We start from the raw sequence: 24,347 nt of genomic DNA on the forward strand, positions 1-24,347 counted from the left end.
ACAGAAAAAGGTTTATGATACACCATAGTTTCTAACTTACTCTTGTTTTTCTTAACAAATACATCAAAAAATGGTAAGCTGTTGTTTTCTTCAACTTCGTGAGTAAATTGAATAGAGAATTTGGACTATTTAAGTAATTAGCAAACTCTAGCAAGTTCTACTTACCATGCCGCCACACCACGAATGTGTCATCGACATAACTAATCCATATTTCTGGTTTAAGTTTGGCATTCTTTAAAGCTTCAGTTTCAAACCTATCCATAAAAAGATCACCCAACAAAGCAAGTAATGGAGAGCCCATACTAGGCCTTGAGTCTGTTTATAGATCTTACTATGAAATTGAAAAGATAGTAATTTTCAATACAAGTTTTTGCTAAGTTTACTTTGTCAAAAATTTCAATGACTGGTACGCTGTTTTACATGTAACCAGTTGTTGAAATATTTGACACCTGTATCAATAGGTACTTTTGTGAATAGTGATACAATATCAAAAGATACAAGAATATCATTATTATTCAGATTCACCTTACATATTTGTTCAACAAATTCTATGGAATGTTTAATGGTATAAATATTTTTATTACTCAAGAAAGAATACTTATACGCTAAATATTTAGCTACATTGTAGAAGGATGAAGCTATGTTTAATACTATGGGTCTAAAGGAAACTCCTATTTTGTGAACTTTTGGTTAAGCATAAAATCTTGGAATTACATAACTACTTGGAACCAATCAACTGGGGAGTTAGGCTTATACAGTCTTTAATGTTTTTCTTTAACCATGTTAACAGGGTTGGTTTTAAACTTTTCTTATATCCCATCATTTAGTAACTGTTCAACATTATTATTGTAGTTCTCTTTATTTTGGATAACTATTTGACCACCTTTATCAGCTTTACAAATTAAAATATCCATATAGTTTAACAACTATAAAATTTGTACATCTTCATTTTGATTCAAATTGACTTTAAAATTACTTATTAACTTTTTACGTTCAGCTATAATGATACCCACTTTATCAATTTCCTTAATTTTATTCAAACCTGTCTCCACTTCTGTAATGAAATCTTCTTTCTGAACATTTTTGGTTTTACAAGCAAATCGTAGCCCCTTGTTAACTCTCTCAAAACGGCCTAGGTTAATTTGACTGACCATGTGACCACTTTGTACTCGTTCAAAGTCTTTATAGATTTGATACGACTAACTTTTAACATAGTTTGTACATCATGAAATTTGACAGTCATAAAAAACATCTTATTTTTAGTGAAGTATTCTTAATAAACTAAAAATAGATTTGTCCCTGAATATATTGAGTATTTGTTTTGAATAGTCCATGTGCAAATTGATTTTCATGTTTAAATTAAAAATACTCAGAAATCTCAACTTTCATTTGTGTAATCTCTAAAACCTCCTAAATACATTTCAAATGTTTGTTTTCAGTAAAACTTTATTTTACATGTGATTTTTCTTTACCCTAACTCTATATAAGGTTGGTCAATTTGACTAACTTCGTACCCCCCCTAACTACTATATGTGCCATTATAAGTTGTAAATCTCTTGGGGATTGAATTACATTACCCACAAGTTACTCCAAGCTGCTCGCATGCCTCATGCAGCATTTTTTACTATATTATTATTGCTAATTTTACCTAATCTAACCTTAACTAACCTAAAGAGATCCCTATTTTTACATTTTAGTTACTTTTATAATAATAAATAAAGAAAAAACATGAAAGACAAAAAATAAAGTACTTACCCAAGTATTCTTTTTTTTTTTTGCTTTCAACTATCGATGACACTTAATCCTACTTTTTTTATACTAATGGTAGTAGTGCATTAAATAATTTTTACTTAATTAAATAACGTACCAAAGAACATAGAATAATAACATGCAAAATTCAAACAATTTTATCCAAGCTAGCGTTGTGATTCCCATGGAAACCAAAGTTGTAATGCAAGTGAAACTGATCATTATCTGTTCAGAACACAATGAAATATAACACGTCATTTGATAGATGAAAACCTTAGCTTTCTACTGGTTATAGGTAGTATATAATTAAACATAAGAAAGAACTATTAACAAATCCTGAAAGAGAGGATGTGATAGGAAGGGTCTGATTTTCTATTTGATAGCTCTGTAACCAAAGAAAATTAAAGGCTAAACATTATGGTTTATCTGAGTAATGACGATTTTATAGTGAGTAATTTATGTTTAATTTCATAGTTATTGGAGGGGTGGTGGATAAGATAGAGAAAAGAAGATACCTAGAGAAAATGTGTTACGTGTGTCACACTAGGGAAAATTCAGGATTTTTTAAAAATATTGCCTTATAGAATTAAGAACTTAAAACTTATATACTATTAAAATATGGATTATTAGTAAGATTTTATGCTATACTAATTGGTATAACATAACAAAAGGTAGTTTAATAAAATTTTGAATGTAAGAAACAAAAACCTTGTGTCATTCTCAGTAAAGGATACCTGTGGCAATAGTGTAAAGAGCCTTAATCTGTTTAGGATAAATAACTAGAATTTTCTGCTACAATCTGCAGTTATTACACCCAAAAAAAAAAAATCTGTGTGTGTGCGTGTGTGGTGGTTACAAGTCGACCAAGTCTGTAGAGCGTTAAGGGGGGAAAAATAACAGGTAAAATATAAAGGTTGTACAAATGAGTCTGAAAACTAAGATGAAAAAATATTATTATTAACCTTAAGACGAAAATCACCTTGCACCGGAACTATCTAGAGTTTGTCATACTCTGATTCCATATATTCGCAGACAAATCTATAATAAAATACTTAATTAGAAAACCTGATTTTTTGTATAGGAGAGAATTTGTGATGTTTACTAAAACCTTGCTAAAGTTCATGAAAATACACTTACTACATTAAAAGTTATAGTTGGAATACTTTCATGGTTACCTGGTGGTTTGCAACGTCAGTTAACCCTAAGGTTCCCAGCACCTACTTTTAAGTTCCTTTCTGCGTATGGTACTGTGTTACATTCAAAACTTAAATAAAACACTTTACTATTACTCTATGTCAATGAAATTAACATTATAATGTAAGTTACAATTTGAATTTTTATGTAATCTAACTTATAGTTCCCTTGTTTCAAAAGAAACCTTTCAAAATATACTGAAATGGCAGTTTTCTTGTCACGTGATCCATATGTTATGCAAAATCTTGACTTGAGCAGAGATTCACTCTTAGCCATATGAGCTGACAATTTACATGAATATGTAGACGTAAGGTAAGTGTTTAAACTACTTGACACGTAATATCTACAGTCTATAACTGCTTTGTCTGGGAAACAGCTATAAATGTTCCAACCCTTGATGGGTGCCACACTTTCCTTCTATACTTTGCCTTGAGATCTACAACATCCATGTAATTAGTAGATATAAGTGTATATTGTCATTAGAAAGAGCTCAGTTTACACTATACACCACCAACGTTTAAATTTCAAATTGGAATGCAGTTTTCCTCACAGTGTACATGTAACTTCCATTATTATTGTTGGCTGCTTGATTGACTATAACACTTATGGTGGTTTCTTACCTAAAAATGTTATAGTTAGAGAGATAGTCAAATTTTATTTAGAACTTTACTCCTATATTTTAGTTAATTATGTATTATTTGCATTTGAAAAATCATATTTGATAGGTTTAATGATTTTTACAAGTTTAACTTGTTGTTGTCTGGATTGTAAAACTGTATAAACAAGATGGTGTCATTCGTGTGTGCAAAGCTTTAGTGAAACAAGTCTGTGTGTGGGAGTTGCCATATAATAATAATATAGCCCCATAGGCACCAGTTGACATATCAGCATAAATAATACAGACATGAAATTATGCATATTAAAAAATCAAGTTTCAAAAGGCTTCTACAAAGAGCTAAAAGGTATATACATATTTCCATTTCTTAATTTTAAACATTTCATTGCATTGTACATTGATGATAATAGGTAGGGTTAGTAATAAAGTAGATAAAATAGAAAATAAAATATAAACATTTACCTTACAAAAACTTTTGATATTCATTTAGGAGGTTCTAGAGATTAAGCAACTAAAATGTGAAACTGTAAGGTAATAAACAGTATTTTTATACTTTATATTAAAATCACCTTGCAGGTGAACTGTGAAGAGTCCGAATGCAAATAAATACATTAAATAATGAATTATTAGAAATAGTAGAAAAATAAAAAATATTTTATTTTTCTGAAACTACAAAGATTTAAGAACGTTCTTGTTAAATTTTAAAAATTCCATCTACTAGTTTTATTTTTGGAATTAAATATGATGAGAGCGACATTAGCCACAAGTAAAATTTGTAGCTGGATCTAATAGGGTTAAAATGAGAAAGTTTGTTCAGAGAGAGCTAATACTTTGTTGTTTTTACTTTTGTGCAAATTGTTTTCATTATTTTACTATTTATCTGTGCAAGTTAAAGATATTGCATGTTATCTTGTTTATCTAAAATATTTCTTTTGCATCATGTACTCCATTTATTTGCTAATTCAAATGGATATTAAGACTGTACCTAGTTTGGATTTAATTAAAATATAGTAACATTTGTACGTGTTTCTTATTCCTTGATTGCCATAAGATGTTGCATGTTTATTCTGTTTTTTCCCTGCTTTTAGTAATGCAATTAAATAAAATATTATAACAAACTGTGGCTTACTTTTATTTATTAATACTCATTAACATTGTTTTTCATTAAGAAGTTAATGCTGCAGAGTTTGATAATTTCTTTACAGAAAACATACTTTTCTCTTTGAGGATTTTAGAAAATTCTACTGCAGATTTCAGTGGGAGCTGTCTAGCTTGTTTGTAGCCACCATGAAGGTCCATAGCAATATAATTTTTTACAGGCGTGTATATAATACATATTTTAGAATTCAGTTTTATACCCACAGCTTTGGAACAAATTAAAAAATCCAAATATTAAAAAAGCACTTACTTTATGAAAAAAAATTGAGGTTCATAACTTACTTTTGGCTGAAAATTTATTTTCTTTTCTCTTTTTTCCCTTGGTTTTCAAACAGTTATCACAGGTAAAGCTATGTGGGGGAAAAAACAACAAATATATATATTTTTCACAATCTAACAAAGAAAAATAATAAAAATTCTCTTACAGAATTAATTTCAGCCCAGAGAGAGAAAAAACAACAACAACTGATTATCCATCTCTTAAGTTACTGTTAGAGTAGTACACAGGTGTCTGAAAACAAACTTTAACAGTTAGTTTCAATCTACTGTTTTGTTTGAAAGCCACAAAAGAGACAAAAAAAAAACGACATAAACCCGAATTACTCTTTTTTTCTTTCTAGAATGATTTCAAACTGTAACAAGAAACTACATTCATTTATCCTAAGTAGCTGCAAGTTCGTAACAGTATACATCTATTTATAATTAAATTATACTGTTTTATTGCCCTTTGAACCGTGCCTAACTAGCCATTATAAGTTGTAAATCACTCGGGGAATGTGCAGCTCAAGGTATGCTATTATATTATAAATTACATTACTCACAAGTTGCTTGCATACGTGCCTCATGAACCATTTTAATTATATTATTATTATTTTACCCAATCTAGTCTTAAGTAATTTAAAAAGGTCCATATTTTTATATTTTAATAAAGTACTTATCTGATCTTTTTTCTTGCTGTCAGGTTTTGGAAGAGAGTTAACCCTAATTTTTTATACTAATGGTAGTAACACACCAAATAATTTTTGTTTAATTAAATAATGCACCAAAGAACATGGGCTAATAACATGCTAAAAGTAGACAATATCCCCAACTCTCAATTTTTTTCTGGCTTCCTAACCATGTGACAAGAGTTGTTACAAATTCATCCAAGCTAGTTATTAATTTTCCCATGGGAATGATGTTAGTACTCTGAATGAAATTGAGATTTAACCATTCAGAACATAATGTTATACAATATGTCAATTGAAAAATTAAAACCTTGGTTATAGGTAATATACAATTAAACTTAAGAGAGAACTAATAACAAATCCTGAAAGACAGGATATGACAGGTGGGGGTGGCAGGAGGGATCTGATAGCTCTCTAACCAAACAAAATTGAAGGCTACAAAAATTAGGGTTTGTAATTTACATTTAATTTCACATTTTGGAGAGGTGGTGGATAAAATAGGGCTGATGACATGCTAAGACAAAATATGTCATGTGGGTCACACTAGTGGAAATTCAGGATTTTTTTAAATATTTCCTTGTAGATTTAAGAACTTGTATACTATTAAAATACGGATTACTAGCCAAGATTTTATGCTATTCTATTGGTATAACATAAACAAAAAGTAGTATAATAAAATTTTGAATGTAAGACACTAAAACCTTGTATCATACACAATAAAGGATACCTGGGGTGATAGGGTTAATCTGGCTTTCAATTTTATTGCATGATTTTGTTTAATTTACAGATACATCTACATTTTTCTTTTTTTTCATTATGTTTTTTTTCTAAGCCTTTATATAACTAATTATTTGGAGTGTAATATGATTTTGATTTATTATAATTGTGCTTTATTTATTTTTGTTTTCTTAACTGATTGCTGCAGTTTGTGTTTCCCTTTGTGTGTCATGGCATAAAACTAAAGTTATAGACATGGAGTCAAAATAAGAATTTGTTGTTTGAGAAAATAATATAGACACTATTTCCAGCCTAGTTTGTTTACTTTTTTTTTTGCCCTAGTTGTAGGCTTAAAAATATAATCTTTGCATTTTGAAGCAACTTGTTTCTGTACTTTTCTGATAATCCCTATTCCCCCTTTTAAATTAACAATTTTAAATTATCTTGTTTCTTAAGTTTTTTATGTCCATTTGTTGAGAACAAATTTTAAGCTACATATTTACATATGCATTCAGGTGAATGTTACACGATTTTCAACAGTTTACGAAGCACAAAAATCAGTAGAATAAATTATCACTCACAAGAGTAAAGAAATCTACTATGGTAATCATCTACTGTTAGAAAACTCACTGAAATAATCACAGAAAACCATGTAAAGACAAAGTACAACAGCAAACTTGAGAAATGGCGAATGCTCAATGTGGCAGTTTCCAATTAATGTGCTATAAGTTGCACAAATTATTTTCCAATTCATGTGCATTAGTAAAACACTAATTTTTTTCAATGGCAGAAAGTGAAGGACTCAGAGAAATTCCTCAGAATAAAAAAAAAGGAGGCACTTGAATTAATTTTAAAACTACCCTGTGACATACTCAATAATGCATTCATTATTAATGTCCAGGTTTCATTGTTTACTCTAATAAAATGAAGCATTTCTAACCAGTATAACAGCTTCTACATTTCTGCAATGTTTGAATGACTTCGAAGAGCTTATGCTGGTAGCAAGAAGAACTTGAAAATAACTGTACCTTTGTATGAGTTTGTTTAGTAGTTGTGCATAGATTTTGGTGCACTATACCTAGCTGTTTTTGCTGTAAGCTTTGATGCTTGAATGGCTTTGAATAGAGACATGGCCACTAGTGATCAAAAGACTGATAAAATATCTCCTTTTTCAAGAATCAACATAAAAAGAGTCCTATGACTTGGGCAGGAATATTTTTAGTGGGTTTGCCCAGATTTGAGTAAATATTCATAGTCATTTTTTCTTTAAGCTTGTGAAACAAGAATAACATGAAAAACAAACGGGTGAATTTTGAACTTTTTCTTTCAATTGGAAAATCAACTTTTTTTAATATTATTACTATTTTAGCAGCCTTAGCCAATGAGATAAAGGTCTTAAGTGCTGTTTCAAGAACAAGTCTGCTTTTTAAGATTGTTTTTGTCTACATTCTATAAAAATGTTTGTGAAATTCCTGGGTGAACTCTATTATGAACCACTGTCATGGTTCCTGATACTTAGCACACTGAAAAACTTAGGAAGAATCTGAAAATACTGCTTTTACAAAAACACTGTACAGTGTCATCTAACCTTAGCAGTTATAAATATAGTGTACTTGCATATATTTCATATATGCCAATTATATCATAAATACCAATGACAACAAAAACAATGTTTTAATGTTTTTTAATAGTTTTTAAAAAAAAAAATATCTTTGCAAGGTAGGATTATTTTAACACCTTGTTAATTTTAGCTTGTCAAGCACAAGATAAAAATCTACATCAAATAATTAGAGAAGTAAAATAAACACAGAAGAAAACTAGTAAATATAAAACTGAGTTTCCACAAGTGTCACAGAATCAATACAAGTTCAATACTTTTGCACTTGGGATAAAATTATAAAACTAAACAATAAACAAAACATATTAACATTATGTAATACTTTGTGGAATACAAATAATATCATATTACACTTACCCCTCAGGCCAAATGCTGTCTAAATGCAATACACATATTTGATGAAGTTTTCTTCCACACTCAGTACATTCAACAAATCTGCATAAACAAAAACAACTATTTTGTATTTATTTTCTCATTACAAAGAGGCATTTCCATAAGAAAAAACAAACCAAGCTATACAGAAAATTACAAAATATTTTTCTGCTTTACACAGACAAAAATGTCTATTCAATGACATGCTGAAAATTAAGTACTCTGAGAACAATGATGTATCTGAAATACCATAAGTGAACCTTTCAATGACTTTAGCCATGAATGTTTGCAATACTATACTACAAGTAATTTGTAAAATCTGAAAAAAGAAGAAATGCCTTGTGAGCTACAATGTTTACATATTTTTAATTTAATTATCCAAATAAATGCAACAAAATGATTTGATAATCATCTTTCACTGTTGTCAAATATTAAAATGCTTTGTTGATTTTTGTTAAACAACAAGCATCAACGATGAGCAAACAATTGGAATAAAATTTACATCAATGGTCCCAGCCTTTTTTTCACTCAAGCATGAAAATGGAAGTTACCAAGCAAGGCAAGGCAATTTTTTTTAGCAGTTTTATATTCTAACAATTACACATATACACTACAAATACAAATCAAATATGAATAAACAACCTATACAAACAAACACATAATATGCAAAATAACACCAAAAAATTTTTTAATTTTACAAAACAAACTGAACTATACATTTCAAAAAATTATCCAAAAACAACAACAACAAAAGAGAAAAAACATGCTATATGCAAAAACATTCTACTCTGGTTTCCTTCAAATGAAAAGTAAAATGTCCCTATTGGAGTCATTTAGATCAACAACCAAATGAGCAAGATGGGCCCAAATCACCTCCCATCATTTTTAACCTTTCTTATGTTATTATTGGCAGTCTTAATTCAGTCCATAATTGAGGTTATCCTTGGTTTTCTGAACTTCATTGAATTGACTGGTAACTTTCCAGCACCAACTCTTTTACTAGACTCCTCACTTGTTTTTCTAGCAGTCATATTTGGAAAACCGACAGTCGACTGCTCTGTAGAGATACACATCTCTTTCATGTTTTTGTCACTGTTTTCCCACACTTCAGCACAACAGCTTTGTTTTCTAGGAATAACTAGACATGTCATTATTTTTCATATAGTGATTATGAAAGACTTTTTTGTCAATGCTTCATTAGTTCAGAAAATGGTTACAGACAATAAAACACTCTCCAGGAATGTTGGTTTTCCATACCCACAATCTATACAGCCTGTTTAATGAATCTCTTTCTTTGTGCCATTGTCAGTCCCATGTATTTTTCACAGATTTATCAATGAAGGTTGTGTCGTCTCCACATTTCAAGGAGACGAACACAATGAAATCCCCATCATACAGGAGCACAGCCTACGATAATGTGTGTGTAAAAGCAGGCAATAAATGAGAATTAATGGAAATGATGTACGACCCATAGTGACTTGTTAGAGAACTACAAAAAACGTCTTGCACAGCTTATATGTATGGTAATACTAGAAATGTCTTCCTTAGTTTTTATGGTTTCCCCAAAATTTCTAGCTTGTCTACAGGCTCCTTGGTCATTCCACAAACTGGAAAAATCTTTGTTAAAAAACATATGGACTTGTATAAGTACAAGGGGCTATAATGTTTCCTAATTTAGCTTCTTCAAAAAGCTTTGAAATAAGAATCATAAGGCTCATTACAAAAATCTACAAAAGATAGTGAATCTTTCATATGACCTTTTTTCTCTCCTTTTCATAACTGGATTTCTGTAGACAAGTGGTTGGGTACTTGCGATCTATTCAAAACTAGTAGCACTAAAAATAACGAGTTTAAAATAGTAAAGTATTAGACATTTCTCTTTCAAGCACTTACACTTCTTAGTCTACTACCAGGACTGCTAATAATTTAACACCTGCAGCATGACTTTACCAAATAATGTGAATAAAATGAGGGGAAAAAAAAAATTCATATTATATTAAAATCTAATAACCTGGGTGTTATTATGATTGAAAATTAATATAAAAAGTAAGTAATTTAGGTTGAATATTTTTACTTGGTCACAATTTTGCTGAAAATATAAAGATCCACAACAGAATTACTCACGGCTCTAACTCTAAATGGTCATTTTTCATTTCAACAAACTGATCCTTTCGTATTGTTCTGAAAAAATACAGAAAAAAAATGTCTTTGAGATATAAAGTATAAAATTAATAATTATAGCAAAACTAGATTCTAATTCAATTGTATCATTTTCTATAAAGCTCCAAGTAAATTTAACATTCATAAACCAACACAATGATTAAACTGATATATTTAATCATGAAATTTATTAAGTTTTGTTATATTTTGATTAAAATAAGCTTACTGACAAAAATGCATATTAATCTGAATTTCAAACATTATATACACATATTTTAGATTATCATTAATACAACCTGAATAAAGTGCAATAATACCAGAATATCACTCACGTTTGTGGTGCTGTAGGATCGTCCCCGAGAGTGACAGTGTCACCCTGTATTTCTGAAAAACATCGTTGACAGTAGGTATATCTGTCAGAAAGAAGGCCAAATTGCTTTGAACTACTCCATAATAATTTTGGTGGTTGGTCAGAAGAAACAACCCCCACACAGCAGCCCAGCAAATTTGAGAAGATGAATCAAACAAGCAGGGAAGGATGTCAAGCACACAGCATATCAAACAGATCAGACAGGGAAAAGCAATCCATTAATTAATTTGCCTTAAAGTGATGAATTAAATGGAAGGCTTAAAATAATCAAAACAAGCAAAATATTACAGCTATTCAAAAACAACAAAACAAAAACTTAGGCATGTTAGCAAGGCATACAAGTTTAATTTTTTAATGAAATAAAACCAATGTTCAATATACACATGCAAGTCCAACTTAGGATTATCTCTAATAAACTGACTTAGTAAGAGGTTGGCCCAGGAATATGTTTTTTGAGGGATCTATCAAACAACCTAATATATATATATTTTTTTTTAAAAATTACATATACACTTGTTACAAAAATATGTATGTTGATTTGAAATCGTACATTTTGCACACTAAGATAACTGGACTAGATCGTAGTATATTTGAAAGAAATACTGTTTATAGATTAAAATCGAAGTCAAGTCTTTTTGTGTTTTACATACACGAGTTAATATAAACAAATCTTATTTGCAATGGCACAACTAACAAAATTAACAATAATAATAATATTCAATTTTGCACTACCACAACTAGAAGCAAGAAAGAAACACAGCTTGTGTGTGCAATTCTATAAATATCTCTAATACTGTCAAGTTTTTTTTCTCTTACTGAGTGGCAATTGTGAGGCACAATGCACAATAAATTTTATTTTGGAAGAAGAGACTAACATTTAAATTTTGAGGCTGAAACATTTTATCATACATAAATTTCAATAATATTTGCTATATTAAAAGAAAATTCTAAATTTTCATGGCTGTGTGATGTCTTCATACTATAGGCCAGTGGTTCATAATCTTTTTTCTGCAAAGGATCATCTATTTTCCATCCCAAAATTTTCACTGACCGCTTAATACAATATTAGTATTTGTAATTAATTTTTAATTCCACTGTAAAATGATACACTTCAGTAGGTATATTTTAAACCCACACATTTTTTTTTCTACTGCCTTGTGGTGACCACTGCTGTAAATGATAAAAGTCTCAGTAACAAGCATCATACAAATACCTTGTGCATATCATGATATACACACACAAACAAAAAGGTTAGGATCTCAGTTTCTATTATCCTTTTCTATCTTTTATGTAATAGCACTGTTATTTCTTTGAAAAGTGATAAGAAAAAAATGAAAAACCACAATCATAATTTTCCAAATTTAAAAATAAAATGATAAGCCTATAATAAATACAACCTTCACATAACACTGCATCACAAAGGTGATCTTTTTTTTAGCTGAAATCATAATTTTCTAACCTATTCTGAAAGCTCCAGTACTTAGCATCCCTGGGTATTGTACAAAGTTGTTTTCCATAGCAACAAAGCACTTGTGGCTGGAATACATATTTTCTCCCACAACAGTATCCAAGTGATTGCATAACAGGATCTATCTCTTGTTCAAACACTTCTGCTAGCTGTTAAGACATATATTACCACAGGTATTAAGATATATCAAATACTCACAAATATTATAAACTTCAAATGTAATTCAAAATCAACAAATAATAATCAAAATTCACAGATTATGAAATGTAAATCTTGAAAGTTCTTTTCACACTCCTGAACCATTGCAACAAACTGAAGGAATACTGAAGAAAAATAGGCATTACTTTCATACTTTATTTGAAAAATGAAATTACAATGTTTTATATACAACATCATACAGCAAAACATCTTATTATATCATGTTAAATCAGTAAACCTTGCATAAAAATATATTTCATAACTAAAATTTTTATGTTAACAAAGTTTTAACATCTTAGTTTCAAAAAGACATGAAAAAAATTCTCAAATTTCATTTTTTGGTGTCACTTGGCATGTATGAGCTCTTATTTCAATGTTTCAGAATTTTCTAACATCAAAAATAGGCTACTGCAGTTTTCAATCAGTTAAAAACTCAAATTATATATATATAACTACAAGCAAGAATCTAAAATTTGAACTTCCTACCTTTCTGATTTACTGAAATACCAATAAGTTTGTCAAATCCACCAGAGAAGTACTACCCCTCTTGTCCAACTTTAAAGGTTGTTTTCTCATCAACTTTTCATGGCTGATATCGATGTTTATAACTAACAGTAAGAGCAGATGCTCTTTTACATAATTTTACAAGTCACCGTTTAGTTTTCCCACCATAAACAATTAATAAATTGAATTTATTTGTATTTGGTGATCCTACGTTGGTGCTATGAATGCCAAAGGAAATTTTTTTAAAAATATTATTTTCTCTATCCTAAGTCTATACAGATTCAGTTGATTTGACTGACCTGGTAACTACCACAAAAAATATCTAAATTACTTATATTTCCTTCCTAGAATAACTGCAGATTGTAAGAGTTTACATCTTTTTTTATTTAATTTTATTGCTCTTTGAACTTTGTCAACTAAAAATCCCAAGATACAAGCTGTAAATCACACAGAGAACACATAGCTCATGTTACTTTATTGAATGACATAAATCACTAAACTTGTACATATTTTTGATTATCTAACCTACTACGTTTCTAACTTTACATTTTAATTTCTTTTATAACAATAAATAAAAGATATACATAAAAATCAAGAGGGTTAACACCATGTAATCAGTAGCTGTTGGACTAACCAGCTTACTTAATAGATAGCAATAAATTTACCATCATGAATTTATAAAAATATTTAAGAGTCCTAATCATGGCTTTTACACACAAGCCTACAAAAGTATTTCTTAACTTAAGACTTGGAAAAAAAAAATAAAAAATAAAGTAAAATAAAGATTTTGCATTGTTATCAATTTCATTTTACATTAAAAATATTGTCCAGAGGTGAACATTGCAAAAAAAAAAATGTCCTGTTATTCATTATCTCCTATTAAAAAACAAAGTGAAATTCAGGGCATGTGACCTTGCATGAAAGGAGATAGAAAGCATAGAATTACTGTTACAAAGGCAAACATAAACTCAAATAAATCCATAGAAGACTTATAAACACTATCCGGCTCAATACTTTTTTATTGGGACTTGCATGTAATGTTGAAATAATAAATAACACAGAACAGTGAAACAGACAAAATTAAAAAAAATTTAAATTCAGGCTAATCTATGGTCTCCAAAAAGTTGACTCTACATTTGGATACTTCATTGTCATCACAGAATTCTGAAGATATGTACAGAACAAGAAGGCATAAAAATGAGTTGTTACCAATGAAATAAACAGCAGTTGAAAGAGGTTTTAAACCAAATTCCATAGACAGAGCAGTTAAAAAATTCACAAATGTGGTAATAATGAATCAAAGTACTAACTTAAAACCTAGTAATGATAAAATTAAAGAGGAATGTTTAATTTTGGAATATGTTCCAGATTTAATTACTAATTTATTCAAAATGTTTAAAAAACAACACATATTTTACCCTATAATTAAATCAATACATAAGATAGAGCAAATTTTAGGTAATACTAAAGACAATACATAGTTTGTGGAAAAAGCTGGAATTTATAAAATTGAATGCGAAAGTATTTATTGGACAGACAAAACCAAATTTAAAATATTGTTTAGCAGAACATAATAGATATTAAAGAAATAAAAAGACTGAAAATTCTGCCATAGCATGTACAAGAAATACATGTGACATTATGGAAAAAACAAAACAAAAAAAAACAGTATTATTGGCTCAACCAAGGAGGTATTAGAGTCAATAATAAGCATGAATCTTTGGGAATAACAAAGTATAAAAAAGATCATGAATTATTAAATACAGATAAAGGTCTTGCAAATATCTGTGGAAGAATGTGGTGGGACCTCTGAGAATTATGGAAAAATAGTAAACCAATGTACAATTCACATGACATAGTTAAAAAGGTATTAATAAGACATTATTATGTCTTGCACTTTCTCTCCTGATGATGACGTTCAAACATCTGATGTCAACTTTTTTGGAGGTCACAGATTATCCCTAATTAATATATTTTTATGTATTTTAATATTGTGTGTTATTTATTATTTTAACTACCTCATTCAGTACAAAATCAACTAAAAATTAACTGTTTCAATTAACCCTATCCAAACTGATATACATCTTTGAATGCAAATCTGCATATAAAACTTGAGAAGTAAAAATAATAATACTTATTCTATTTCAACAATTTTTGTATTTCAAAAATATTTTAGAATTCACATCATATGCTGTCAGGTAATAAAAAGGGTGGGAACAACTACTAATGAAGAACACCTTTGGAAAAGGCTACAGGCAAAGTTTAAAAACCAGTGGATAAGAGATTATAAATTATTATGTAAGCACAGTAAAAAAAAAAAGTGTTGTGAAAAGTAATTTATGGTTTTGTGATAAAGTGTTTAGATATAGTTTTTGAAGAATAACAACAGAATTTCATTTAGAATATACATGTAAGAAAAACAAAAAAAAACAACAACACAGATCTCAAATTTGTTAATCATGGTTTCTTTACATGTTCTTATCATTCTTGAAAAATATTTGTGTTAAACAATGTTTGTTTGAAAGTTATGGCAATTTTCTTCTATGAAAAGACTCAAATAAGTTTTATTAGGTTTAAAATTTGTGGTAGAGATTACAAAATATTCCAATTACTCAAAACCTTATTCATCAAACTTTAATGTTAATCATATTCAAACAAAGCATATAAATAAAACAATTTATAATTTATGGAAAACAAAGTATATTTGTTAGAAATTATTTGATTTCAACCAAAAATACTGTTACCTAGCCTGACCTGATGCCATTTCAGAAAGGTTAGGTTTTAGGTCACCAAGGCTTTGTCAGTTTACTTGGTGTTTTTTATGATTTATATTTAGAAGTGGTGACAACTGGAACTAGCAAAATAAAGTTTCAAAAGAAATATGTTACTGAAAACCAATAAAGTTGTAATTTAATGAATACATAAAATGAAATTTGCAGATCAATGATAAAAAAAAACTGAAATTCCACACCAAAAAAGAACAAAAAGTGTTTAATAACAAAATTTGGAAATTTTGCATAAAAAAGCGATAGAAAATCTAAATCAAGTTACAGTAATTTTTTTACAGCTACGTTTAGTATACTATTTAGTAATTCTGTCCTAAGTTCTATGCAGGTTGGTTATTTATATTCTATAAAAAAAGAAACAGTCAAGGGATATCAGTGACACCTACCCTTCAATCTGCAAAAGGTTAACCTTCTTGCTATGAGTAGGTCAGTGTGTGCATGTCATAACTTCTTAGAGAGTAACATTCAAAATTCAATTAAAGTACTTTATCATAATTGCATAAAAATAAAATCAGTATCAAAACACAGACACTAAATCAAATTATAATATACATTTTAAGTTTTTGACTTTATAAGAAAATATTTAAAAACTACTCAATCTCACCTAGTATAAGAATAGTGACATTTGTTTGCTAGGTCTTCTCTCTTCTCTAATTTATTTATCAACCCTCTCTGAAGTACAGTAATTAAAATACTCATTATGATATAGATATTACTAAGGCAAAGTCTAACTTTTATTTATCAACCCTATCTAAAGTACAGTAATTAAAATATTCATTATGATATAAATATTACTAAGGCAAAGTCTAACTTTTATTTACCAACCCTCTCTGAAGTACAGTAATTAAAATACTCATAATAATATAGATATTACTAAGGCAAAGTCTAACTTTTACAGACTTCAATCTTATTTGTTTATGGAGTCATAAACTATAAAATCAGACTCACTAACCATGCACTACTATCACATCCTCTCTTCCACAAACTGCCAATAGTTCTTTCTAATGTTATATACTATATTATTTATAACCATTAGAAAGGTAAAATTTAATCTATCAAATGATGTATTACATTGTTTTCTGTGGAGGGTATTGTCTATTTCCTCTTTGGTTTGAAAGTTTCTTTCATGGTGTTCAGATCAACAAGCTTAGAAAAATATTTAAAGCCTCCTATGCTATAGTTAGAAAGCCAGATAAATTACAACAGTTATAGGACATTATTTGTTTTGTACATGTTAATTATTATTCTATGATCTTAGATACATTGCTTAATTAAATACAAATTATTTAGTATACTGGTACCTAAGTATAAAAAAACAACTTAAATTTCATCGGCAACCAACAGCAAAAAGCTCTAGGTTACAAGTAAGTGCTATATTTCTTGTTTTACATGTATATTCCTTATTATAAAAGTAACTAAAATGTAAAAATTATAATTTCATTAGGAAAGATGATGAAAAATAATAATAAAAATTCTTCACGATGTATGCTTGTGTTTTACATCATTCAAAATGGTAACATGAGCAGCAGGTTTGCTAAGTGATTTACAACTTGTGTGGCAGAATTTTTAGTAAGATACATTCAAAGGGCAACAAAACAACAATATTAAGTACAAACAGATGTAGACTGTCGCAAGCTTTAAGCTATTTAGCATAAACAACTGTAGTTTCATGTTATAATTTGCAGTCATTCTAGAAAAGAAAAGGGGTAATATATATTTATTTAGTATTTTTCATGGTGGTTACAAGGTTGGTTAAATTGGTCAAGCGCATAGAGTTAAGATAGAGAAAATAATAGATAAAATGTAGTTTTACTGAAAAAAAAAGTTTGATATTTATTTACGTTTCAGGCTTAGGGGGTTATGCAAATGAAATTTTAAAATTTTCAGATGAAGTATTTTTAATTTTAACACAAAATCACTGTGTTTGTAGCAGTCAATACTCCCACTCCATATATTCACAGACAAATCTTTAGTAAAAAATACTTATTTAAAATATGCGATTTGTTTTTGTCTACAAAAGACTTGTAATGTTTACTGAAAGCTTGCCAACTTTCATGAAGATACAAAATTGAACATGTTAAAAGTTATAGAATGGAAAGTGTAATGACTACTCTGTGGTTATGAGGTCAGTCAACTCAACCAAACCCACGTGGAAAGTGTTAAAAAAAAATAAAAAAAATTTACTTACCTTTGTGCAATGCCTATAGACTCGTGATGTCTTTCTATTATACAGCCATGCATTATCAAACATCAACCACACATCTTCTACATACTGCCAAGGATCTTGATATTGTCCTGTATCAAGCTTTCTCTTTATAGTAGATAAATCCATAGGTTTTTTTATTATGTCAAAGTAATCCTGAAAAAAACAGAAGAAACCAGAAAACAGAAACAATGTGTAGAAGAAAAACTAGCATTAGTCCAATGTATTTATTTTCATATTTCATGAATTTATGACAATATTTTATTTTCTAAAATAGTCTTTCAGGTAGTGAATTAACCAGTACGAAGCTAAATTGGAAATTTATTATTGAAAGCAAATTAAACCAACAACAACAACAAATGCAGTTTTTCTTTTTATTTCAACTTCATAACAGATCTTAAAATGATACTTGTATATATATATATAAAATGACAAATCAATTAAGGTTTTTTTGAAGAAAATGCATAAAATAATGTTTAAAGTGAAAAATGCATCACCTTTTTCATTAAAGAATTTTCAGAATTATGTGCAAAATAAAAAATATTTGAATATAAACTTGCAAGTTTAAGTATAACAGTTAATTATTCTATGGCTATGAAAATATCTGATCATTTTCAAACCAATTCTTGAAGAAATATTTATTCTGTCATTGTTTGCATTAAGGCCAGATTACCTTTACAAATAACGACAGATTTCTTAATAAATTTGCTAAATTTATATATAAACATATACAGTTACAGAATACTTTTAACCAAATCAGGTATATGACAGCAGGAACAAGTGAATTTGTACATAAAAAACACTCTTCAATGTCAAACTTTTACCTTTAAAGCTACATTACTTAGATGAGTTTAGGATTAAAACTAAATCTAAAAATATGTTACAAAATGAATGTTTTGAATCTTATTTTAGCTATTCATATGATAACATAACATTGACAAAACCAGTTATTAGGCATTTAAGATATACAACATTCTTTAAATGACAGGGTTTATGCTTCTACAACATAGCTTTTTAATAATAGCACTCAACAAAAGTTGTGACAGCAAATACTTTTTGTAAGATAATTCTAACATCTTTTACTTCAGACAAAAAAAAAAGTAAAATATATGGCATTTTACAGATAGACAACAAAATATTTGCAAGTTTTGTTCTAAAAATGAATGAAACAAACTGCTGAAATTAGAACTTACCACGAATATAGGTTTTATGAAAACAGTGAAATACTAAACAATCATCTAACCTTCGAGTCTTGAATTAAACATATTAAGCCAAGAACTTTGTGTTTTTTTACATGTCAATTTTATATTTTGATGCTTGATACTCATTTACTGCACAATTTCTGCTATGTATTTTTCTTTCTCAAAGAAGATATCATTAATATAATAGCATTACATTAGTGGCACATCAAAGATTGTTGCAGTACTAACATATTCAAACTTAAGTAAAAATTTCATTGATGGTGGAACATACTACATGTTTCAACAGAACAATGGTCTGTCTTCTTTTTACTTATGCTTATAAATCATTGTTTGCCTACCTATTATGATATTAATATATTGTGTTTCCTTACTCAAGGATCTGTTCAAGCATTTTTTTTATGATGACCCAAAAATAAAATAGCTAAATCAGATGAATTTTTCTGTTCTTTTCAGTGGAGATTTGCTTTTTCAATTCATACTTACTTGAATTATGATACTGTAATATGTTACGAAATTTATTTTTTTTATTGGATGAAACAAAATGAGGTAGACTTAGTTAATTCATCTTGTACTTGACTGCATCAAGTTTTGTTTGTTTAGCTGAGAAAGCTATTATATTAGGTAATGTTTACATTAAGCCTTACTGGTCTCAGTGACTGTGTGAATGTAGAAAAAAATAAATAAAAAAAAAAAAATGGGTTTAAAATTTATTACATACATTAAATGAAATCTTCTGATAAACAACTGAAAAAAAAATATATTTCCTTATATTTTTCATATGGTAAAAAAAAAATAAACACAGTGAAACTGCATGCAGCTTTTCCAAACCAAACAAAAATAAAGCTTACAGTTCAATAAAATAAAAGCTTTACAGGAAAGTTTTATAATAATGTTGGAAAACATAAAAATTAATAATTTAAGCATCTATAGCAAATGCAAGTTTCACAATTTTTCTTTTAAAAAAATCATCTTTCTTTTTAATTTTCAAAGCTCCTTTCCCATCACAATGATATATTTTTGAATTTGGCAAAAAACTTGGATGATGCGGTCCCTAAAAGTTATTTGTTTGGGATGTTTTACAAGAAATAATAACATATTGACTTTCTATGCAAGAAAGGGTTCACATGTAATGATTGGCCAGAGCATGGGATAGTGGTAATATCCAGATTTGCAGGCTGTCATTTTGTCACTTCTGCTGAATGATCAGGAAATCCATACTACATGAAAATACTGCCTTGTTTGGTAAGTTGGTCACTGGCATAGACAAGAAGACCTTGCTTGAGAATTTTGATGTATCAAGCAGTAGTGACCATCTTTCGATTATCACACAAGCTGTGATCATCCAGAATCGCACACCTTTTATTTGTCCCATGATCATTTGTATTTTGTGGACTTTACTGAGCTACATCTTTGTTTAATTGCATGTGACATCATGTAGATGATTGATATATATTCTCGGGATGTCTATTACTTACTTCATAGGTTGTGTATATTGGAAGTTTGTTGCTACGATTAAAATATTTGCCACATTTATCTAAGAAATAAAATAAACACTTACTTTTAAGATTTGCAATTAAGCTTATCACATGCAATTTTGATCATTTCATACCTGGTATAGGTAATGAAATTCTGTTCTGAATACACATAAATAATGATCCTAAAATCTGTTCATCCTCAAGTATTTCAGAAAGTGGTTGGATTAGCTGCATCTCTCTTTTTTTAAGTCTCAAGAAAAAAAAACAATTTTTACATTTAAGTCTGCCTATTAATCTGTTCCTGTTGTCTTATCAAACATCTGACCTTTATTGCTATATATAAAACAAAAGTATATTACAGCTGTGAATCATTTCAGTATCAACCACCAGTCATCATCTTGACTATAAACCCTCCACAAATTACCTTACAGGTAACTGAACATTTTGTAATAAAAAATAATTCAGTATTCCTCATGGCAAACTTAATGTACAAATTAAATTGCTTTTATATTGATATTAAAAACAAAATTAGCATTTCTAGACACTAAAGGTAAATGGAACAAAACACCAAATGAATATATCAATATCAAAATTGGAAAAAAAAAAAAATGGTCAGAATTGATTTTCAATGAATGGGTAAACATGCAAAAAGAAGCAATGATTATCACCTAAGTAATTTAAGCAGCATATATCAAGATAGCATGTAAGCACACTTTTCATCTCCATTGTATACATTTGTTATCCTTTGCATATTTTTGATATAATCTATAAAAACCTGTACAGAAATATTACATAAATAGATTATGTCCAATATCTACAAACTTTTGATGTCAACCTCTGGAAATACATTTTGATAAACTAATATTTATGGATTAAATGTTATTCTGAGGTAAAATACAATGTATACTAGTTTAGATATGCATCTTTTCAAATTTATGTTATTTAAGAATTTCTTCCTGAATCTATTTTCAAGATATTTATCAATTTTAATCAAAATTCAGTTTAGCAACATAATAAAATATTATCTACTAATTTTCAATGACCAAGAGACATTTCTGTAAATCAAACTTAATCCTTCCTCACCCATGGTGGGAAGTGTGACTGTTGTGCAGAAGTACATTACAACGTGATAAAATCACATTTTTAAAACTATATTCACCAACAACAAACTCAGGAAGAAAAAAGCCATGGATGTTGAAAATGAATCAAGAAACTTATTGACTGGCACCCTGAAATAATAAATTAAGTATACTCCTTAATTATCTTGAACAACAATCAGGTTTTAAAACTGATTTACATAAGAAAAATTGTATTAAATTAATTAACACCCATACTAAAATGCTAATTCGTAACATATACCACTGAGGAGTTTGAAAACTGTAATTAAATTATTTGTTACTACTTTTAATTGTAATTTTAAAATATTGATACTTCTTAAAAAGCCTGACTAAGCTGACTAATTGTAAGGCCAACTTTACTTATTACCTCCATCCACCTCCAGTTGACAGAGATTATGTTTTCCCCTCTGTGTGTGCGTGTTTGTCATCAAGATTTCTTGAAAACAGCTGACTGGATGTGGATGAAAGTTAGTATACATTTGGACTATGACCCAACTTAAAAGTGATTAGTTTTTGGAGGGTTAAAGTCAAAGGTCACACACACACAAAAATCCCCATCTCTTGACACGGGGTCAATTTTCACTCTATAACTCAGACAAAAATGACCAGATTTTTATGAAACTTGGTGGACATATTAGAATATTATTCCTCATTGTCCTGCCAAAAATTGTCCATGTCTGTTGATAACCCTACAGATATATGTCATATTTTTTGAGAGCCAAATATGATCTATAGTGCGTGGCAAAAGTATGCGCTCTAACTGAGCACCTCTCCAGTTTAATCAATGTCACCAAGCAACTTCTTAGTATGCAAATCATGATGTCAAATACTGACAGAAATACTTTGCTTTTGTTGATTTTCACACAAAATTATTTGAGGATTATCTGTACTATCCATTCCTAATTTTGAAGTGATAGAGGAGAAGAAAGGCAGCTAGTCAACACCACCCACCACTAACTTTTAAGCTACTCCTTACCAACAAACTGAGGGGTTGCCTATCACATTACAATAACCCCATGCTTGAAATGGCAAACAGCTTTGGTGACAGGTTTCAATGTTGTGACCCACAAATTGCAAGTCAGGTGCTTTAACCACAAGCCATGCCAAGCCTAAAAAAAGTATAGTGTATATCTCTAATAAAGGTTCAATTATAGTACAACTCAACCAATAATCTCAACATTTTCAAGATTATCTTCATAAATTATTTTTGTTTGATAACACATATCTGTTAATATAGCAGACTATTATGATTCATGACAGTAATCTGCATTATGAATAATATTTAGTTTATTATTTAGTGTTGTATTTACAATACAAAAGTTAAAAACACTTAACAGAATTTATTTTCCTTCTTAACTAAAGAATTTCAATTTTTAAAATGGTCCAGGAGAAGGCCATGTGTGAAGGGTCCCATGATTTTCTTTATCACCACCTGCAATACTCCATTTGGAACTAAACACTTTACTTATATCTATGGACAGCAAAAGAAAAACTTTCTGTCACAGAATGAAGTTTATCACTGAAAAACATTAACTACAACTCCCATGCACTGTCAAGATCATAAATACTACTGTACAAACATGCATATCCTAAAATATTATTTCAATAATCAGACCTTAATGCCACACAAGAACTTTTACTATTTTACTAAGAATTATAAACACTACAACTTTTTTAACATTTTGCAATATTTTGTTAACATCTAAAATCCTATTTTGTTCACTGTATTTACTTTAAAAACAAAAGTCAAGCAAAAAATTTTATAAAGTACTAGATATCTTTACCAAAATAATGTAGCTAATTCTTTGATTGAATTTGTTAATTTAAGGTTTGGAATGGTAATGGTGATAAGCTGGTGAACGCTGACTTACTTTCAGTGTAGATAGATCTTTCCTTGGTAACCAGGGCAGCCGGGTACGATCGAGATCATGCTAAATTCCATATTAAGGGGGAAGAGAGGAGGGAATTAGTGACCAAAAAAATGGAGATAACGGTTACAGGTTAATGCATGGGTTAATTTACACTCTACCAGAAGTAGGATGACAACTTATGTTAAAGGTGAACAGGTTGGATGAATTTTTTCTGCAAAGTGAAGCATGCCTGTGATAATGGACAACAACAGAAACTGTGCCATAAAATGTCCTTTTTTTTTTTTAATACATGAAGCTAACTGATTAAAATATATGGAGCTACTTTTGAAGCTTTTCTTTATAACAAAAGAGTGATAAAGATTAAACACATAAATAAAATCAATGTCTAAAGGAATTTGTAAATACTCACAGGTATTTGTAGCATTTGAGGGTCTACAGGTTGTCTAAATGGAAGTGACTCTGGGTCTTGTCTATACAATTTTTCCAATGTAGGCATTAGTGCTTGTCGTAATTCATCTGGTTTAAATACTATTAGAAAAAAATACTTTCTTATAAAATTGTCTTCAGTTAAGAAATAAATCAGCAGAAATGATGAATTTTAAATATATATATATATATATA

At 29.1% G+C, this 24,347-nt stretch overlaps 1 protein-coding gene across 6 annotated transcripts in view; it reads right to left on the bottom strand.

Annotated features, from left to right (window-relative positions):
• The window catches only part of LOC106465835 (CREB-binding protein-like), a 122,672-nt gene that overhangs the window by 39,223 nt on the left and 59,102 nt on the right, over window positions 1-24,347 (bottom strand). For 2 of the 6 annotated variants that reach the window (XM_022393785.1, XM_022393784.1), the window contains exons 11-18: window positions 24,136-24,254; window positions 23,727-23,786; window positions 18,046-18,216; window positions 12,361-12,518; window positions 10,864-10,974; window positions 10,496-10,552; window positions 8,357-8,434; window positions 5,000-5,067 (exon numbers count right to left, since the gene is read on the bottom strand). In XM_022393785.1, coding sequence (XP_022249493.1) covers window positions 5,000-5,067; window positions 8,357-8,434; window positions 10,496-10,552; window positions 10,864-10,974; window positions 12,361-12,518; window positions 18,046-18,216; window positions 23,727-23,786; window positions 24,136-24,254 — 822 coding nt within the window. The remainder of the gene's footprint in view (window positions 1-4,999; window positions 5,068-8,356; window positions 8,435-10,495; window positions 10,553-10,863; window positions 10,975-12,360; window positions 12,519-18,045; window positions 18,217-23,726; window positions 23,787-24,135; window positions 24,255-24,347) is intronic. The other 4 variants (XM_013926074.2, XM_022393787.1, XM_022393786.1 and 1 more) reach the window with 4 other exon arrangements.

This window comes from Limulus polyphemus, unplaced genomic scaffold (assembly GCF_000517525.1).
Source record: "Limulus polyphemus unplaced genomic scaffold, Limulus_polyphemus-2.1.2 Scaffold2067, whole genome shotgun sequence".
NCBI lineage: Eukaryota > Metazoa > Arthropoda > Merostomata > Xiphosura > Limulidae > Limulus > Limulus polyphemus.